At 33.9% G+C, this 21,135-nt stretch overlaps 1 protein-coding gene across 1 annotated transcript in view; it reads left to right on the plus strand.

Moving 5' to 3' along the window:
• The window catches only part of SIM1 (SIM bHLH transcription factor 1), a 75,533-nt gene that overhangs the window by 30,703 nt on the left and 23,695 nt on the right, over nucleotides 1-21,135 (plus strand). Inside the window, exon 9 of the mRNA XM_074265419.1 lies at nucleotides 17,321-17,486. Within this exon, the coding sequence (XP_074121520.1) occupies nucleotides 17,321-17,486 (166 nt within the window). The remainder of the gene's footprint in view (nucleotides 1-17,320; nucleotides 17,487-21,135) is intronic.

Consider the following 21,135-nt stretch of genomic DNA (forward strand, 5'->3'; position numbering starts at 1 on the left):
AAAGATCAAGATGAAATAGTCCCTGACCTCAAGGCATTTATAATCTATGAGGGGAGACATTTGAATGAACAGTATAAAATCAATCAACATTCATTAAGCATTTGTTCTGCACAAAATAACTATATTCGGTTTCTTGTGCAGATAGATTTTTGAAGGCATAGAATTTTGAGAACATAGTTTTTTTTATGTGTTATCCAAGATACAGTTAAATTTGGGATACATGAATTTTCTCCAATTCCCATATTTTTGAGATAAGAAAACCAAGACTCAAGAATGGCTAAATGATTTGCCCCTGGCCATTAGTTTATGTTAGAGCTTAAATAAATCCCTTAAACAAAAGGAGAGTATTCCCTATTTTTGATGGAGGCTTTCTCATCCAAATAACTCATTGTATCTTATTCAAGCAATTCATTTTATCCCTATCTCAAAATCTTGTTAATATGGATTCTTGGTTAGGAAATGCACATTATGCTATTGAACTTCTAAGTTAACTTGTTATGATAAGATTTAAACTCTTTTATTCTATTCATTCACCCTTACTACTTCTTATATTATTTCTGTGGCATGAGTAACACTGTTTGATTATATCACTGTATAATAGTTTCTTTGAAACTAATTTGGCCTTGGGTTTGAAATATTTTGACAACCCAGAAAAGAGTTGTCAAATAGACTACTCCCAGAAAAAAGGATAGACAGGAAGATTTTGGAGTAAAATAGTAAAATGAGCCTATTTTCATGTTTAAAAGTGGCCACATATGTTAAGTATTTTTGACATATGAGTTCATATCTTATGTCTTGGGAGAGAGGAATATCACTAGCAGTGTTATTTTTTCATGGATTTCATAGATTTCACATTCTTGGCATCACTATGGTTCTGAGGTACATTCTGGGAAACATTGTCCTAGGCTACTTGGTAACTCTCATCCTTCTCTCTTCTGAAGATGCAACTGAAGGTGCTGGTCCTGTTTTTTAATCCTAGACTTTCTCCAAAGAGTCTCTGTCATCCCAGTATTGTGTCATTCTTTCTCTCTGTGTGCTTTTGATAATTTGCCAACTATTGTGTTGCTATAATGGCTAAAGGGAAGAAACAGACATGAGGTTTGCTTGTTTTCCATTTCTGTTAATTAATTGATATTTGTGTCTTTTAATAATCTCACCAGATAACATTAAAAGGGCAGTTTTCTTGCAGAACCTATAAAGTACAACAGCAGCTTTTTCTTTTCATTCTCATCTCTTATAAACCACTAAGAGACCATCAGTGTGGAAACAAACAGAATTTATGATAACTGTTGAAATCTTACCTCAGCCTGGGTAGAATGTAGCACTAATTTGTTTTCCTGGATTTGGGTACCTGCAGGGTTCCAAGGATGCTCTGGAGGATGGTGATTCAAAGCTACCCAGAGCATATGTCAGTCATTAAATTAGAGTAGTTAAAAAAAAAAAAAACAACAGCAAAGTGCAGGTACTGCTGTTTTGTGAGGACTACCTCACAAAGTCAGATAAAAACAACTGGAGAAATATTTCAAGGTAAAGTCTTCCTTATCTAGGCATCTCCTGTTGGACTATGAACTAGATTGCCTGATTTGTGCTAGAGTCTTCTGAGCTTTTTGTCAGATACAGATATGGTTTCTGATGAGCCACAACTGGATACTCTGTACCTTTACTCCATCATTGTGATGTCATTTTGGTTTTCTGCAAACCTAAAAGATGACAATCAAACTAAACCAATTTGAACGTGAGGAACCTTTTATTGAATTCTTGTATGGGAAACATTGTGTTGCTTTATTTAGGAAAGTGTAAAACATAGGAAAATTAGTTCTTTATAAAGTATTTGTGTCAATGGGACTAGGTGCTGATTCTGGGATCCACATTTTAGATCTTAAACTCAATGGCTACGTTGCTTTGCTTGAATCACTTAGCTTCTTGTGTATTTTAGCTACAGTGCCTGGTACATAGTAGGTGCTTAACATATATTTATTTATTGATCTCTAAAATAAGAATATTGAAAATGAATGGTCTTTCTCAAATCAAATTACAGTGTGGGACAGGCAAAATATATACATTCTTCAACTGTTCTCTCCAAAACCACTTTGCCAAGAAGCAACAAGGTATAGAACAATAGATTTGTAGCCAAAAAATGTGGGTTCAAATCTCAGACTCTTCTTTTTATTAATCTATTTAACACTGAAAAAGTTGTAGGTTCCTCATCTTGAATGAAGTTGGATGAAGGAGGTAGGGCTGGAACATAGCTGAAATTTGGAAACAGTTGAAATTTGTCTTTATAACCATTTTCTTTTCTTTCTAATTCCCTCTCTCCTCTCTGGAGACTATTCTTGTTGTTCTCTCAGATACTGAAGTCCCCTCAGATGCTCTCCATTTTCCCAAGTCAAAATATGCTCTCTGGGGGAAAAATTGATTTAGTAAAAGTCAATGAGTCATAATAGTTAGAAGTCTTATCTTGGAAGCAAGAATTACGGGGAAGTCACATCTATCTAAGGTAATAAGTCACATCTATCTAAGGTTATAACCACACAGTGAGTTCCATACTAATAAAATCACAGGGACAGACCAAGAGGAAAGAAAGGGGGGAAGGGGAGAAAGAAAGGAAAGAAGGAATGAAAGGTAGAAACCAAGAAAAAAGAAAGCAAGAAAAATGTAGAAAAAACTGGTAAAGCTTAATATTTATGCTTCTCTGAAGACATTTTAGTGAAGATGAACCCTTAAAATACAGAAATAAATCATTATTGATTGAATTTTAGAATCACATTCAAGAACAGTGTTTTTCAGTTTCCCTAGATCCTTCAGATCTTACTGTATTGGCATCCAATTACTCTATCTAAGGGTAATGCTAATCCCAGTGTACAGAATCTGTAAACCCTATGTGCTTTTTCATAATCTCTGACAGTACATACAAAAATAATTTTAAAAGGAGGCCTCTCATTTTCACGCAACCCCAAATTCCCTAGCAACCATTCATACATCTTTTTTTTTTTTTCTTTTTCTTTTAGACATAACAAAAGCTTGTGTCCCAGGCCCTTTCGAATAATTTGTGAACAGTGAGGCACATAACAACAATGATAGAACATGTGTTCAATTAAGTATTTTTATTCATGGAACACATTTCAAATTTATTTTAGCAGTTTAAATAAAAGAGTTTAATATATATTTAGTCAAGCATTACAGTAGTAAGGGCTTAAGCAGATTAGAAATAAATGAATCCAATTAAAGAACATGTCTTTGAGATTTGATATGTCCTAAGTATAAATGAGCTGTTTGCATAGCAACAGTAAAGAAACCATTAATGATTAACTATCCAGAAGAAGCTTAATCAAGGATAAATGCAATGGAACATACCACAAAATGTTTAAGTTAAATAAATGGAGATTTGTACATTTAAAAACATTGTTTGCATCAGTAAAAATTTTTGGCATTTCCTTTTTTCCTCCCTGATGCAGTGTCCATGGTATCATATTTACATTATTTATCATTTGGTAATAGTTTTAGCCATTGTACAATGTTACAATGACTTTCCCAGAGGCTGTGGCTATGCTCTGGTTCACAATGTGTTGTGACAAGAAAAGCAGTGCAATTTCAGAAGACTAGGGTCTAGTCTAGCTGCACTACTGACTTTAGTCATGTGAGACTGAATAATCCCTTCACTTCTGTTGGCTTTAGTTTTTTCATCTATATGTAAAATGAAAGCATTGGCTTAAGATGGCCTCCAAGGTCCTTTCTAGTGCTATCATTCTTTGATCTGCTGTAAAATGTAGAAGCAAACCATGACTGATTCAAGTACCACTGCCATGTTCTTACCCTATTTTTGTTTTTCTGGGATCATAGATTTGCTGGACAGGAAGGGACCTTTGAATTAATATGTTCAACCTCTTTGTTTTACAGAGAAGAAAATCAAGGCATAGAAGAAGGAATTAGAGATGAGGAAGATGTGGCAAGATGATAGTAACTTTAACTGAGTAAGAAAAAGACTAGAGTATTTCAATGAATTTATTTTAGATTTTGAAAGATAGTGTTTGGGATTGGAAAGATGAGAGTCTAGTTATACTCTGTCAGCTTGTATGTCTGAAATTGTGTTCAGTTTGTTGTGCCAAATTTTAGGAAGAGCATTGACAAGCTGGTAAATTTCTAGATTAGGGTTCCAGCAGAGTGAGAGTCCTAGAGAAATAGTTTAAAGAATTGATGATGTGTTGAGGAGAGAAGGGAAGATTAGGGGTTGGCAGAGTAAATGTTTCACAACTGCTTTGAGGGTGGAAAGAGGGGATCATGTATGAAATGACACTTAATTTAATTAATGTACATTAACTTAATGTACATTTGAAACATTTTTCCATCAGTTCCTTAAGTCTATATATTCAACAAAATAGTAAACCAATCCCTAATTTGTAGTGTTCTGATTTCTGAGCTGCAATGTTAATACTGAAAATTTAACAACCAGCTCTCCAGTATGGGCTGACTCTAGCTCCTTCCTGGGAGTTGAAGGTGGGAGTTTGGGGAAAGGAAAAGATAGTTGTTTTCAAGAATTAGATACTGTTTAAATCTAGTTTCAGATACTAGCTGTGTAACCCTAGTTTCTGTTTTCTTCATTTGTAAATTGGGGATAATAATAGGGTTTGCCTTCCAGGGTTTTTGGGAGGGTCATTGTAAAGCACTTACTACAGTGTCTGACACATAACATAGGACATAGTATATGCTATATAAATATTAGTTATTATTATTATTGATATAAAAAACAACAACAATGATAACAACTTGTCCTGCTTAGTCTTTCAGGTAGAATCAGTGGAAGTTTGACAAGTACATTTTGGCTTGATGTAAGGAAAAATGTAGTGAAATTTTGGATATGGATAATATAATATTAAATAATGAATTGGAACCACTTATAATGTACTGGGTTTTCTCTCTCAGTATAGGCCTACAAGAAAATGTTCCCTTCTAGAAGTTGTAGTGGAGGTGGGTTTCATGTTCAGAAGTCAAACTAGATGACTTAGAAGATATCTTTAAAATCAGAGAAACTTAGATAACTTTATCAAAATATACCACAAGTTGTATCAGGCTCTTATTAAAATCCAGATTCTTTGACTGCAGACTGTAGTTTGCACTATGCTATGATAATATTATATTTTTGTCATCTTCCTAAATAGTACCTGTGATTTGGGGAAGGAGAGTAAACTGGTCTTGCAGAATTGAAAATTTTAATTTATGCCACAGATATACATTATAAAATATAATATAACATTTTTATTTTTGACTTCTAAGACCATCAACCCTCAGTCTCCAAAGCAATAAAAACAGCCAAAAAATCAGGACAGGCAAGATTTAGAGAATTTAGAGAATTGGAGAACATAATTCAGAGATGAGCAGATACTACCTACAGATAGATATATGAGGAAGACTCTGAGCATTAAAATATAATAGATGGGGTACAAAAATAAACTCGAATTAACTTAATTTAGATAATAGTAGATGCATATATTAAAATTTATTGATGATTGAACCATTTGCTAAAACTACAAGGTGAACTTCATTGTTTCTTTTCATTTGTAGATAATAGTATAAAATAGCAAGATTTTTCCAAAGAAGAACTTTGGGAACCATTGAAGTTTATGTGTGTGTTTTCATGGAAGCATTAAAGTTTTGCAGGCAGATACTGCAAATTAGAGAGGATGTAAAATAGTTTAGAAAGTGACAACTGTGAAGCCTGAGGTGAAATCCATAGAAACCAGTCACTTTATATGTGTGGGGATGAGAGGAAAAGGCTAGACCATAGATATGGATATGGAAAAAAAAGAAAGAGAGAATAAATATTAGATAGGAGAAACAAGAGGCAGCTGCTGAAGGTATAAGAGGTTCAATTTATATAGCTGAATCACATGAATAAGGGAATGCTGAACAAGAACAAGTATAGAATAATGATATGAACTATTTGTATAAGAGCTGTGGTAGAGCCTTCTGAGATCCTATTGATCTGATCAGCCATAATCAGATACACTGTACTTTGACCCCAACATAATGATGTTATTTTTGTCCTCTTTGAAAAAGGAGGACAATAACCAACTAGCCTTATGAATAATGATTACCTGTAAGTCTCTGTATCATTTGGGAGTCTGGCAAAATAGAGCCTTTCCTAGAAGCATGTGTCCAGAAGTATTCGTCTGAGGCATTTGATTGAAGAAGACTCTTTTACGTTATTGGAGTTGGGATTCAAAATTCAGTTTATAATTTGGAGAAGAATTGGGTATAATGCATATGTTTTTCTTGGATCTGACATTAAAGGCCAAATTGTTTTTCTTTTTTGAAAAAAGAGTAAACTCATATTTTTAGAAGGGTTTATGTGAGATGGTTTGGTTAAATAAATAAGCAACAGAAGAAAAAATGAGACATATCATATTGATTGTATTATGTTTTTATGTCTATGGATTTTTATTTGCTTAGTGTCTAGGGATGCACACAGATACATATTCACATTTAACTCGATGTAGTTTTTTTTTTTCAGTAAATTTTTTAATCAGTAAATTAATCATTTTAAAACTACATGATGCTAAATTAGTAGTGTATCTGAATTTCTTTTTTTTCTACTTAATTTTCTTTTGGTTATTGACTTTAGGCTTTGAAATCTTATGTCAAATAAGAATGATGTGTAGGGAGTTACTTTTTACTCATCAGCTTTCTTACTTAAAGTCATTATCATAATTATAAATAAGGAATGTGAGGGAACAATGTAATATAATTCCAAATCAATATACAAAGTAACCAAGAGTTTCTATTTATGCTATACTATTTAATAATTTATAATACTGTGAAACACCCTAAATAATTCAGTTTTATTGACTATAATTTTGCATTTATTTTATGAACCAGGATCATGTAGAATCTTAGCAGTCATCATTAGATAAAGTATAAGATAGGGAACAGAATCCAATTCAAGAATGTGCCCTGAAAGTAATGCTTTGCATAAGTGATAGTTTATTATAATAAAGTTGATATTAAATATTACATAATATTTATTGCATACTTACTATATTTTGTGAAGAATCTTATCATATGATTTGGGGTAAGGAGGTTGGTATTAGGTATAATTCTTTACCTATATGAGTGTTTGATATAGTTGTAATGGAAAAAAGCCCTCTCCATATCTTTATTTCTCTGTCTCTCTTTCTGTGTGTGTATGAGTGTGTGTGTGTGTGTGTGTGTGTGTGTGTGTGTGTATGTGTGTTAGGATTAGGAAATATACAAAAAAATATAAAATAATTGATATAAGGTAGGCTGTCCATGATTTCATTCGTGGAAGAGATCACTGAAGTCTGTATTATATGAGAAATCACAATGAAATAAGATTGAAGACAGGATTAGGACACATATAAACTAGATTCTGTTTTAATGGGAGTAGTTAAGCAAAAGGTCATGGAAGAATTGCTTGTCGATTCAATAGATGTCTTGTCATCCATGTTCCCCCATATTGGGGATTTAACTTTGGATTTAACTTTTAAATATATGTGGTGAAGAACACCTTTAGATTCTCGCTTTTAGACATTGAAATGAAATGAGTTTTAGGCCAACAAATACCTTTTTTTTTTGTTGTTGTTGTTGTAAACTGAGCTGGTGATTGTGATAGAAGCAGTTTCCCAGTACATTTGAGAATACATAAGAATGGAAGATAGATGGATGTTACAGAGTCAACGTTTATGTAAACCAAATTGTATTTGGGAACTAGTGCAAGTGCCAAATCAAGTGGTGAAAATCACAAGGAAGAAACACAAATCCACTTATTAGTATGAAACCATTACATTTCCAAGGGCGCGTTAGTGTAATTTCCCTGCAGGACTCTTTAGTCTGTGAGGCCTTCACAGTAAGGAATCCTGATTATCAGCCCGAAGGCTGGACTCTGTAGGAGCTTGGAAATGAAGCACTAAGTAAGTCTCTGCTGCAGAGGTTGGAATTGTGGACAGACAGTCATGGTGCCAGATTATAAGAAAGGTCATGGACTTCGTGTAACAATGACTATAGAATCCAATTAAAAAGTTTAGTATAGGCAGTCATTCCCACTTAAACCCATCACTGCTTAATGCAATACTCTGCTTATTTCAATCAACATCTTTTTGAGCCAAATCAGTTGTATGTCTTTGTTTCCACGTTTTTCAGAGTAATTTGATCACCTTCAGCTATATAAAAAAACGGATAGCTCAATTGGGAAATCTGGCAACATCCATTAAAAATTATAATATAACATAAAACAGGCAAAGAGGAGCTGAATTCTGTTAAACATTATGCAGAAATATCAACAGAGAAGTAAAATAAAAAGTTATCTAAAATGGAGATAAAAATGTTGTGTAATGCAAGAAAAAAGAGAAAGCTCCAAGAATCCCTAATAAGAATGAACTCAAAATTTAGACAATTCTATTGTCTATAAAATTGAAAAGTTCAAGTGTCTGTTTTGAGTGAGTAGAAGTGATTCTTCATAGTGCTGGTTCCAGATCCTTACTTAAAAACTATTGGATTGATATTATTATAATGTTTTGTAGTTGGCATCAAAGTTTACAGCGGGGACTCCTTAACTATCCTAAGGAAAATGAAATGCTTTATAAAATGGGGATATGTATTTTGTGAGAACATTTTTATTCTAATAATATTTTATCTTCTTTTTTAAAAATTAATTTTATAATTATAATTTTTTTGACACTACATATACATGCGTATTTTTTTTTTTTTTACCACATTATGCCTTGTATTCATTTTTCCAAATTTTCCCCTCCCTCCCTCTACTCCCTCCACTAGATGACAGGCAATCCCATACATATTAAATGTGTTACAGTATAACCTAGATACAATATATGTGTGTAAATCTAATTTTCTTGTTGCACGGTAAGAATTGGATTCCGAAGGTTTAAGTAACCTGGGAAGAAAGACAGTAGTACAAACAGTTTACATTCAATTCCTAGTGTTCCTTCTCTGGGTGTAGCTGTTTCTGTCCATCATTGATCAACTGGAAGTGAATTGGATCTTCTTTATGTTGAAGATATCCACTTCAATCAGAATATGTCTTCATACAGTATTGTTGTTGAAGTGTATAGTGATTTCCTGGTTCTGCTCATTTCATTTAGCATCAGTTCATGTAAATCTCTCCAAACCTCTCTGTATTCATCCTGCTGGTCATTTCTTACAGAGCAATAATATTCCATAACGTTCATATACCATAATTTACCCAACCATTCTCCAATTGATGGACATCCATTCATTTTCCAGTTTCTAGCCACTACAAAAATAGCTGCCACAAACATTTTGGCACATACAGGTCCCTTTCCCTTCTTTAGTATTTCTTTAGGGTATAAGCCCAATAGTAGCACTGCTGGATCAAAGGGTATGCACAGTTTGATAACTTTCTGGGCATGGTTCCAAATTGCTCTCCAGGATGGCTGGATTCTTTTGCAACTCCACCAACAATGCATCAGTGTCCCAGTTTTCCCACATCCCCTCCAACATTCATCATTATCTTTTTCTGTCATCTTAGCCAATCTGACAGGTATGTAGTGGTATCTCAGAGTTGTCTTAATTTGAATTTCTCTGATCAGTAGTGATTTGGAACACTTTCATATGTGTGGATATAGTTTCAATTTCATCATCTGAAAATTGTCTGTTCATATCCTTTGATCATTTATCAATTGGAGAATGGTTTGATTTCTTATAAATTAGAGTCAGTTCTCTATATATTTTGGAAATGAGGCCTTTATCAGAACCTTTAATTGTAAAAATATTTCCCAATTTGTTACTTCCCTTCTAATCTTGTTTGCATTAGTTTTGTTTGTACAAAAGCTTTTTAATTTGATGTAATCAAAATCTTCTATTTTGTGATCAATAATGATCTCTAGTTCTCCTTTGGTCATAAATTCTTTCCTCCTCCACAGGTCTGAGAGTTAGACTATCCTCTGTTCCTCTAGTCTATTCATGATCTCATTCTTTATGCCTAAATCATGGACCCATTTTGATCTTATCTTGGTATATGGTGTTAACTGTGGGACCATATCTAATTTCTGCCATACTAATTTCCAGTTTTCCCAACTGTTTTTTTCAAATAATGAATTCTTGTCCCAAATGTTGGTATCTTTGGGTTTGTCAAACACTAGATTGCTATAGTTGTACCCTATTTTGTCTTGTGTACCTAATCTGTCCCAGTGATCGAGTAGTCTATTTCTTAACCAATACCAAATGGTTTTGGTGACTGCTGCTTTATAATATAGCTTTAGATCAGGTACAGCTAGACCACCTTCATCTGACTTTTTTTTTCATTAATTCCCTTGAAATTTTTGACCTTTTATTCTTCCATATGAATTTTGTTGTTATTTTTTCTGGGTCATTAAAATAGTTTCTTGGGAGTCTGATTGGTATAGCACTAAATAAATAGATTACTTTGGGGAGTATTGTCATCTTGATTATATTTGCTTGGCCTATCCAAGAGCAATTAATGTTTTTCCAATTATTTAAATCTGACTTTATTTTTGTGGCAAGTGTTTTATAATTTTCCTCATATAATGCCTGACTTTTCTTTGGTAGATGGATTCCCAAATATTTTATACTCTTGACAGTTGTTCTGAATGAAATTTCTCTTTGTATCTCTTGCTGTAGCATTTTGTTGGTGATGTATAAAAATGCTGAGGATTTATGTGGATTTATTTTGTATCCAGCAACTTTGCTAAAGTTGTGAATTATTTCTCATAACTTTTTAGTAGAATCTCTGGGGCTCTCTAAGTATACCATCATGTCATCTGCAAAGAGTGAATATTTTATCTTCTAAATATTAAATTAAGCATTATCCTAATTTTTGCACATGATATAAATATATGCTCAAGTATAAAATTATTTTATATCCAGATGAATTTGGAACCCATCTAATGAAGGATAATCTGTATGAATGAACAATTACAAAAATATTTGCCTAAGCTAAGGGGCTGCAATGAACAAGTTGACACTGTATGATGAATTGTGTTGTGTAACATGTTACTCAAGAAAGGCCTATGACAATGAGATTACACAGTTTTATGAGAAAAAGGTGAATCTGAAACTATTTTAAAGTTTAGAGTAGATACAGATGACAAAATTTGTGGACTGAGTAGTTCTTGACTGCCTATATTTAAATAAGATTATGCTTTCTTATTTGTGGAAACGGGGATGCAATCGACTAATTCCAAGCTTTAGTGATTGCAGATTACCCATGCCCTACTACTTTTAGGGCTGGAAACCCTAAAGCTAGTTTTAAAAAGTAGATGACTAATTCTTTGATTTCCAGCAGTGGAAGAATATTTGGCATTTTGAATTTACCAATTTAAATTTAATAAATGGAAAATTTGTAATTTATCATTCTATTTACCTTGGTGGCAACCAAATATGTGGCAGATGGCTTATCGTACTGATTCTCTTACATGTATTATTGCCTTTGGGTGAACTGAACTAACCCTTCCTTGAGGTGATCACTTACAAAGTTCTAAAAAAAATCTTTAACAAAAAGTATTTCTAAGGAGATTTTATATAATGGAATTCATGCAAGATGGATGTTAAAAACTCAGTATGTACTAAATTCTTTTTTCTAGATAAAACTTTCTGTTATTCCCTTTTAGTCTGTCCTGCTCCACAAGGAAAAATTAAAAGATTATTGAACACACACATACACACACACACACACACACACACACACACACACACACACACACACATATTTCAAGATACACATTTTTTAATGAGAATGTCATTTGCTGATATGGACCCAACCCAGAAAGATTTACCTTTTATCTCTTAGTGCATAGTTAATATGCTTTGGCACTTGCATGATGGTTGCTTTTCAGGTTTCTACCATACAGATCAGAGCCTTTTGTGCACCTTGTTATCTTAGACAGTTATCTGGGGGGAACTGAGAAATTATAGCAATGATAGGACTTGAATCTAGGTCTTCTTGTCTCTGAGGTCTTGTCTTTCCAATCACACCATATTGCTTTTCTTTCATTTTTTTTTTTAAACTCTGTATAAAGCTTTTGATAGAAAGCACACCAATAAGTGAAATGTCCATATTAGAGACTAGATGTAGTTTCTTATGGTACCTTGCTCTATCTTTTGAGGATGGTGTTTTCCAATGAATATAGATTGATTGCTATGCAGAAAATAATCATCATAGATTAGAGCTGAAATGGACCTCAGAAATCAGCTAGCCTAATATCCTACTTTTAGAAATGTAGAAACTATTGCCAAGGTGAAAATAAGTGGCTTGTCCAAGGTTCACACCCACCCACCCACACATCCACATCCACACTCCCACATACTGCCCCTCCCCCCATCCCCACTAGTAGTAAGTGGTAGAGTCAGGATTAGCATTTAAATCCCTCCCTCTCTCCCTCCCTTCCTTCCTCTCTCCCTTCCTCCTTCCCTCCTTCCCTTCCCTCCTCCCTTCCCTGCCTCCCTCCCTTCCTTCCCTTCTTCCTACCTCCCTTCCCTTCTTCCTTCCTCCCTTCTTTCCCTCCTTCCTTCCTCCCGTTCTTCCCTGCTTCCTTCTTTCCCTCCTTCCTTCCTTCCCTTTCTGTCCCTCCCTTCCCTCCTTCCTTCCCTCCTTCCTTCTTCCCTTCCTTCCTCCCTTCCTCCCTCTCTTTCCTCCTTCCCTCCTTCCTTCCCTCCTTTTTTCCTTCCTTCCCTCCTTCCTTCCCTCCTTTCTCTCCTTCCTTCCTTTCTCTCCTTCCTTCCTTTCTCTCCTTCCTTCCTTTCTCTCCTTCCTTCCTTTCTCTCCTTCCTTCCTTTCTCTCCTCCCTCCCTCCCTCCTTCCTTCCCTCCCTCCTTCCTTCCTTCCTTCTTTCCTTCCTTCCTTCCTTCCTTCTTTCCTTCCTTCCTTCTTTCCTTCCTTCCTTCCTTCCTTCCTTCCTTCCTTCCTTCCTTCCTTCCTTCCTTCCTTCCTTCCTTCCTTCCTTCCTTCCTTCCTTCCTTCCTTCTTTCCTTCCTTCTTTCCTTCCTTCTTTCCTTCCTTCCTTCCTTCCTTCCTTCTTTCCTTCCTTCCTTCCTTCCTTCCTTCCTTCCTTCCTTCCTTCCTTCCTTCCTTCCTTCCTTCCTTCCTTCCTTCCTTCCTTCCTTCCTTCCTTCCTTCCTTCCTTCCTTCCTTCCTTCCTTCCTTCCTTCCTTCCTTCCTTCCTTCCTTTATATTTGTGAAGCATTTTTTAACATTTAATTTTCATTTTTTCAACTACATGTAAATAAGATTTTTTAACACTTGATTTTTTTTATTAAAGATTGAGTTCCAAATTTTCTTCCTCCTTCTTCCATCCTTCCTTGAGAAAGCAAGCAATTTAATATCAATTACATATGTGCATATAAACGTTAGCAAAGAACTTGTCTTTTAAATGTTTTGGTCTCTAACACTGAAAAGATACACTTAAATGAATGGCCATGGAAAATTAGAGTAAAATAGCAGAAGCAGCATCAGAATATAAGCTGCTTGTGAGAAAGAATTGTTTTATTCACTGTATTTGTATCCTCAATGCTTCATACATGCATTTAATTGGTGTTTAATAATTACTAGTTTATTGATAAATAGCTTCAGAGAAAAGAGCTCTGATATTTACTAAAATATAGAAATCATGTCATTTCTTTGCTATGGTTTTAAGGAAATACTTGCTTCAGAATCCCAGGGGATATCATTATTTTTGTTTTTAATACAGGGACAGCAGTCTTTGTTTTTCTTTTGCTTTTCTGTATTTTCATTTCCTTTATATGGTGAGTAGCATGGCTGTTTCCCATCCTCTATGTCATAGTAATCAGAAATGGAGAATTCTGTTATTAGTGTCTTTCATTATAAAGGTTGGAACTAATGACTTTTTTTTTTTTTTTTTAACAATCTGGTGGCATGTATGGCACTTTTCCACTTGCATGCAAATGTTCTATTTGTCTCTGGAGGTAGCATTGTGAAAAAAAAAAAAACAGCCTCATGTTACGGGTAATCATGCATCAGCAATATATTCATTAGCATTGTGGTAAAACTCTCCCTGTAACATACAAATGGAGGGATGGTGTGATTAGGACAGTGTTTCCTAGTACAGTAGTCTATTTCTAATCTCTCATCTGTGCTTAGTGTAGATGTAGTACTGCTCTGTTTAATTGTCATAGGAATTTAGCTGACAGTTTCCTTCCTTACTCAATGTCCCTTTTAGAAGAACCTCCTCATCCATATAAAACCAAAAAATTGTCATATTGATATATAATATAACCCATTAATTTAATAATTTATTTGTCCAATTCTTAGGACTTACTTTATGTTATCATTATGGCTATTTTGACATTTTTAACTACTTATTAATTTTAAAAGATTATTAGTGGGTATAATTTTGGGACCAAAGTTTTACTCCATTACTTCTTTATGGTATGAGGATGACTTGGCTTCTTGAAGAGTATGACAGGGGATTGTGAGTTCCTTGAGAGCAGGGACTGATTTTTTGCCTTTCTTCATATTTCCAATGTTTAGCATAATGTCTGATACATGGTAGACTGGGGTAGCTAGGTGGCACAGTGAATAGAGTCCTGGGGCTGGAAACTCATCTTTCTGAGTTAAAAACTGGTCTCAGACACACAATAGTTGTGTGATCCTAGTCAAGTCACTCAACTCTGCCTCATTTTCCTCATCTGTAAAACAAATCGGTGAAGGAAATGTTGAACTATTTTAGCATTTTTCCCCCAAGAAAACATCAAAATGGAATTACACAGACACAACTGAACAATAACAGATAAAAGTTTATTTACTGACTGAGTGCAAGCTTTGGCAGATCCTTTCAAGCTTGAGAGACTTTGAATATGAACTTAGATTACACTGATGGGTGAAAATCAGTCTAGTTTATCTCAGAAGGATTCTTCATCAAGTTGGCCCATTATGGATGCAGAATTAAAAGTTTTAATATTAAAGAGCTAAAAGAATATTGAGATTTGTTGTATGGGTAGGAGAAGTATCCACACCATTGAAACACAGTTCCTTGAAAGTCATTGAAATATTATTATTATATTGGAAGAGCTTAGTAAATGCCTATTAAGATGTATAGAATTCAGAAATAATGGGAGAATTTTAGAATATTATAATTATGAAAGTGTCAAAGTGTATATATAGAAAGCTGGTCATGAAGCCAGGAAGACCTGAGTTCAAATTTCCCATTATGACATACACTAGCTATAGGACCCTAGGCAAATCATGTAACCTTTCAGTGTTCTAGGCAATTCTCTGATATTTTAGATTGCAGAGAAGGTGTCTGCCTATACTGGTATCAAATCATTCCACTTGGGAATTCCTTCTGCTTATAAAATCACATCTAAGTGATGATAACTTTTGTCTTGGAATATAAATATGATTCATTCTTACTTAGAAGCAGTGAGATGGAACAGTGAATAAAGGGCTGAGCCTAGGATGTGGAAGATCTATATTCAGGTCCCTACCTAGTAGGATAATCCTGGATAAATCATTTAACCTCTATCTTATTTTCCTTATCTGTAAAATGGGGATGATAATTTCTACCTCTCAGAATTATGAAAATATTATGAGAAAGTATTTGTAAAGAACTTTGCAACCCTTTAAGTATTATATAAATTATATTGCTTGAAAGAGTAAGAGAGAGAGACTATCCTTGTTTATCTTTCTTGTCTCTAGCCTGATAGTGGCTGAGTTATGATATATATTTAGTAGTTACTTCAGAGTTAGTTACAGATATTTTCAGGAACTTCACCATAAAAAAATATTTTTCCTTTTCTTATTGGAGCACATTCATTTTGGCTCTTTGCTCTTAAGTAAAAATTCAATCAGAAGAAGCACAGTAGTACATAATAGTATCTTCTTTAAAAGTGAATATCTCTGTTTTTTAATAAAATAATTTCACAAGAAAAATTACATTAGAAACAGGAAATAATAATTGGACTCCTGGAAGCCAGGATACTTTTTCCTCTTGAGTTTTCATTGCTTTATTTACAAAATGGCAAATTGTGTCAGATTCCAAGCTGATTGACCAGCTACTAAGTGTGAGCTTTCTTGGTCAAGATGAGATTTTTCATTGCTTGATTTATGCTGTGTAAGTGACTTATCAGAGCACAGAGAGGTGACTTGGTTTTTTTGATGATTTTTTGGATCTGTTCAAGAATTTTTTCATCAAGAAGGACCAATTGGTTAATAGATGCATAGTTAGAGAAAAATAACTCAAATTTAAAGTTTTTCTTATTTCTCTGGTTTTCTGCTTTTGCCAGAGAAACTAGGAACAGTAATGAGCAGATGTTTATTAGCACTTACTATATACTAGGTTCTATACCACAGGATGCAGAGATGTATGAAATGTGGAATTTATAAAGTCTTGTACATGTTGTAAATACATAAAAACTAGGTACAAAGATTAAATGCTAGCTAGCTAGGGAAGATTTCACAGAGATTTGATTTGGGTCCTGAGGGATAGATAGGTTTTTGATGGAAAGGAGATAAGGAGGTCATTATAGGAAGGAAAAATTGTGTGAACAAATGCTTGGAGAGTACAGAGTATGTTCAGAGAACAAAATTTGACCCAAAGAAAGGTATAGCTGAATATAAAACTGGAAGCTAGGTAGAAGTTAGATTGCAAATGGCATTATATGCCTGGCTAAGAAATTTGGATTAAGTAGTATCTGTGTTTTTGTACAAACCTTGATTCAACAAACATTTGTTAAATACTTACCTAATCCAAAGTACATATCAAGTTTGAAAAAGACATGGCTTTTATCTTCATGAAACTTATACTATAGTAACTATGAGTTGTTAATAAATAAGATGATCTCATATGTGATTATTGTAATATTTTGCAATAATACTGAAGTGCAGTTCTTAGAAATTGATATTCTGAGAACTGATATTTTGGGGGACTTCCATTTCTAATATGGTCTCACTAAAGTCCCAAAGTGCATCATCTAATCTTTATTCATTAAATAGCTGCATTGCAGAAGGACCAGTTGAATTTGATCTGTTATTTTGTTCTAAAAAAGATAATAAAACAATAAAAACTGATGAACTATGAATCAGCATGGTGTATTACATTAATCAAATACTATAATTATTCCATGATAAGTATGAAAGCTGTCTAAATTTGTTGATTGAATTTTTACACCTTTCTTGTGATTAGCATTAGAAAAAGTGAGGAATTTGAAAACATCTATTTTTTCTCTCATTTTTTCAAGTGTTTTTAAAAAATTCCCACTGGTTTCAGACACAGATTTTATTTCTAATAAAACAATTCATGAATTCACTATATTTATGGGATATTTAAATCTCTACCTTTTGTATTCTTTACAGAGATACAGAATATAAAGGACTACAACTCTCATTGGATCAGATCACAGCCACCAAACCATCTTTCTCCTATGCCAACACCACACCCACCATAACTGACAACCGAAAGGGGAATAAGCCCCGCCTCTCAAACACAAAATCAAAATCCAGGACATCTCCATATCCTCAGGTATGTGAAGGATTGCTTCAGATGTTTTTCTTTTCCTTTGATTTGGTTTGAGTTTACATTTGGGGAAATTATGGAATTGATTAGAATAAGTCATCCAGCTTTGATACAATTGAAATGTCCATACATCTAAGAAATTTTTTTTCTCACTGGTGACTTTTTTAAAATTTGGTTTTCTCTTAATTTATCGGATTTTCATCCTTTTCAGCTAGTAGAAATAAATTTCAGGGGATGCCTTGATTTCTTTTTGTTTGTTTATTTTGGTTGCATATCTGTAGTATACTAAAGCTTACACAAAGCATAGCAGATGCCATCTTTTTGGCTAAATGTCTTTTCCTAGAAATTTTTTGCTAAAATATTTTAAGGAAGTAGACAGTTTGCCAAGATATGGAAAGACCAGGAGTTTGGAATTTAAAATTCTAATCCTATGACCAGAATTTGAAAGAGGAATCAAAGTAAAATTCTTAGGCAAAGGATCAAGGATGTAATTCTTTTTGGAGTTGAGAAGCAGATGGGCTGTTCATGAGGAAGAAAGAAGCAGAAAGGCTATTCCAGATAATAGAAATGATTAAAATAGTGGCTCTGAACTTACTCATTTTTGCCAAGAGTGTGGATAGAAACTCAAAGGAGGTGTCACAGAAATATTAAAAGGTAGTAATAAGAATGAGGAAATAAATGTCGTGATTTTTTGCTATACAGAGGCTTGGCAGGATATGCCAAGATGTGATATTCTCTTGCCTGAAGAATTCACTAGAAGACTCAGGATTCTCAACTTCAAATACTAAATAATCTGTGGCCCTCTTAATTTTTTTTTTTCATTTTATCTTCATCTCTAGTTTCTAATAGCTTCCTTGAGCAGCAAAAATGCTAAGAGATGGTTAGATGCCTTTATGGAGAAGCAAAATATGTGTGTGGGAGGACTGTGACTGTACCAGCCTAAATGGAACAAAGAATTCATGTTGAAAAAATTTTAGTAGATTAGATTGAAAAGACAGAAATTTGGAGATCAGATTATAGAGGTCTTTGAATTCCAAACTAAGGAGCTTTTACCTTACTATGTGCACATTATATTATGAGTCTAAGGAGATCAATAATTTTTGATGTGGCCCTGTGAAAATGGACTTTTAGTAAGATTAATCTGGGAGAGGAGAATAAGGAGACCAGTTAGGGGACTGTTGAAGTGATATGAATCTTCATGGAAGTCCTAACTAAGTGATGGTCATATTAGTGGGAAAATATTGAATAGTGTAAAAGGTCTTTTGAAAATGGAATTGACAACATGGAAACTGATTGAATTTGGAAATGCTTGTTGTGTAAAAAGGTGGCCAGTCATTTAATCCCAACGATGGTATTGAATTTTTAACTATACTGCTGTTAGTAAAAACAACAACAACAATGAATAGAATAAAACTCTTTGTAAGGATTCATACTCAGTTTCTATATTCATAATTTTGGGGGGAGTCGAAGATGATTTTCATTGAAAATTCTAAGTAGAAGGATCTTAGGACCCCTTGATATACAAATCTAGAGTAAAAGGGCTCTTAGAGATTATTTTGAGATCTCTCTTACATAAAAATGAGGTAACTGAGGCCAGGGATATTAAGGTATTTGTTTATGGTCACATAGATAGTATCAGAGGATTAGTCTTCTTACTCCAGACCTAGTGTGATTCAATTAATGTGCATTCAGTAAGCCCTTAATATGTGCTAGGCACTGTACTGAACTCTTGGGATACATAGAAAGGGAAAAAAATAATTCTTGTCCTCAAAAAACTCATACTCTAATTGGGAAGACAACATGACAATAACTAGATGTATCCAAGATAATAAATACAGTGTAAATGGAAGATGATCTTAGAAGAAAAAGCACTAGGGGTTGGGGCACTGGGAAGATGCCATGCTATAACAATTCTTAAGTTCTGTAGAGAAGATCCCATATCTCCAAAAAGCTGTTAACATGATGGTATGCAGCTTCTGTGAATATAAATACTCTTTGTTTTTAGGTTTTCCCTATTGAGATTTTTTTTTTTTGAATGAATGGAAACTTCTACTAGTTCTCTGAGGAAGCAAAAATTACAATTCAGGTTTTTGTTGTTCTTGTTTAGAAAACATTTATTAGAGTTAAACTAAAATGATTACATCCCATTTAAAAAAACCCCCACAATTTGTTGGTGTGATATTTTAATTCCAGGTGCTTAGGGTAAACTGGTAAATAATTTTCCTTTGTGAAATTTGAGGTATGATAAATTTAAGTGAGTGATTTTCCCACTTCTAAAACTATGATGTCAATTTCAAAACCATGCAGAACATTCAATGTCATTGGTTGCTCCCTCTATGCTGAGATCTGAATGGTGATTTTTAAGGGATACTAAGAGATGGAACAAACCTCAAATATTGAACTGGATCTAAAAGCTTCCCCTTCCCCCAATTCATTACCAGGGAATGAAATATTTGATCATGAAAAATGTTCTCTCTTAAGGACTTCATAAAAAGTTCAAGTGGGAAAATATTAAATTCTGTCTTTAATGGGGATTAGTTCTCCTTAGTGTCTCCATATAAGCACTATAGATTTTAGAAGTAGAATCCTATCCCATTGAGGAAAGAAGATACAAAACCAATCTTATCAACCAGAAACCTAGGAATACATATGTAGTTATAAACATACATGTAGGCATATACCAAGTTTAAAACTGTAATGGGGCAAAAGTTAACATGTGTATTTTAAGCATGTAATACTCCACTGGGTATGACCAAATAGCTCAAAAATGATCCTAGAATTTACTCTTATGAATGGTTTGGTCAAAAGGAGTAATTAAAATAGCAAAGGGATATCATATCCAAAAAGTGTCTCTTTTAATTGATGGAAAAAAATTGGAACATATGACAAAGGCCCTACTTTGTGTGTCCAGAAAGTTTGCATCCTGTACTAATCTTCCCAAAGATAACAGGTCAAGGGTCATGAAGTTTAAACACACCCAGATGGAAGAGGAGGAGTCAGATATTGTTATTTGATTCTCTGTGTGTGGCCTACAACATAGCTTTTTATTTTTGGTCAGACATACTTATTAGTATGTATAAGATAAGTGCCAAGTATCCATCTCTCCATCCTCTCACACAAGTTACATGTGGAAGTAAACGATGAGCCAGCCCTTTATCCCCCATCTTGGTGCGATGATCCCCTTAGGAATGAGTTCAGACTTGATTACATTTTGGTCACTTTAATGAATGGCTCAATCAACTTTCCACCTCTGTGTAATACCATAGATAAGAGGTTAAAAAAGAAAGCCCTTGTTTTAAATCATCTTGGGAAAACTCTTATAAGAAACATTAGAGATAATTTTCAATAATTCTGCTCAGATCTACTGGGTTGCACTAAACCATCTCCACTTTAGCTATATTATCCTGCCATTGAATTTGTCTTTATAAAGATAAAACATTCCATTTAGATGAGTTTCATAGTTCTCCTGATCCAAAAATACTAAATGCATGGAACTTACTTTCCAGCCCAATATGACATAAAATATTAATGTTTTTGACTAACATTACAGCTATAACTTGTCATTTCTTTATATTTTATGTATTTGTTTATATGTGTGAATATGTTGTTTTCCTCAGATAGAATGTAAGGTTCTTAAGGGTAGGGGATGTTTTGT

This window comes from Sminthopsis crassicaudata, chromosome 4, assembly GCF_048593235.1.
Source record: "Sminthopsis crassicaudata isolate SCR6 chromosome 4, ASM4859323v1, whole genome shotgun sequence".
NCBI lineage: Eukaryota > Metazoa > Chordata > Mammalia > Dasyuromorphia > Dasyuridae > Sminthopsis > Sminthopsis crassicaudata.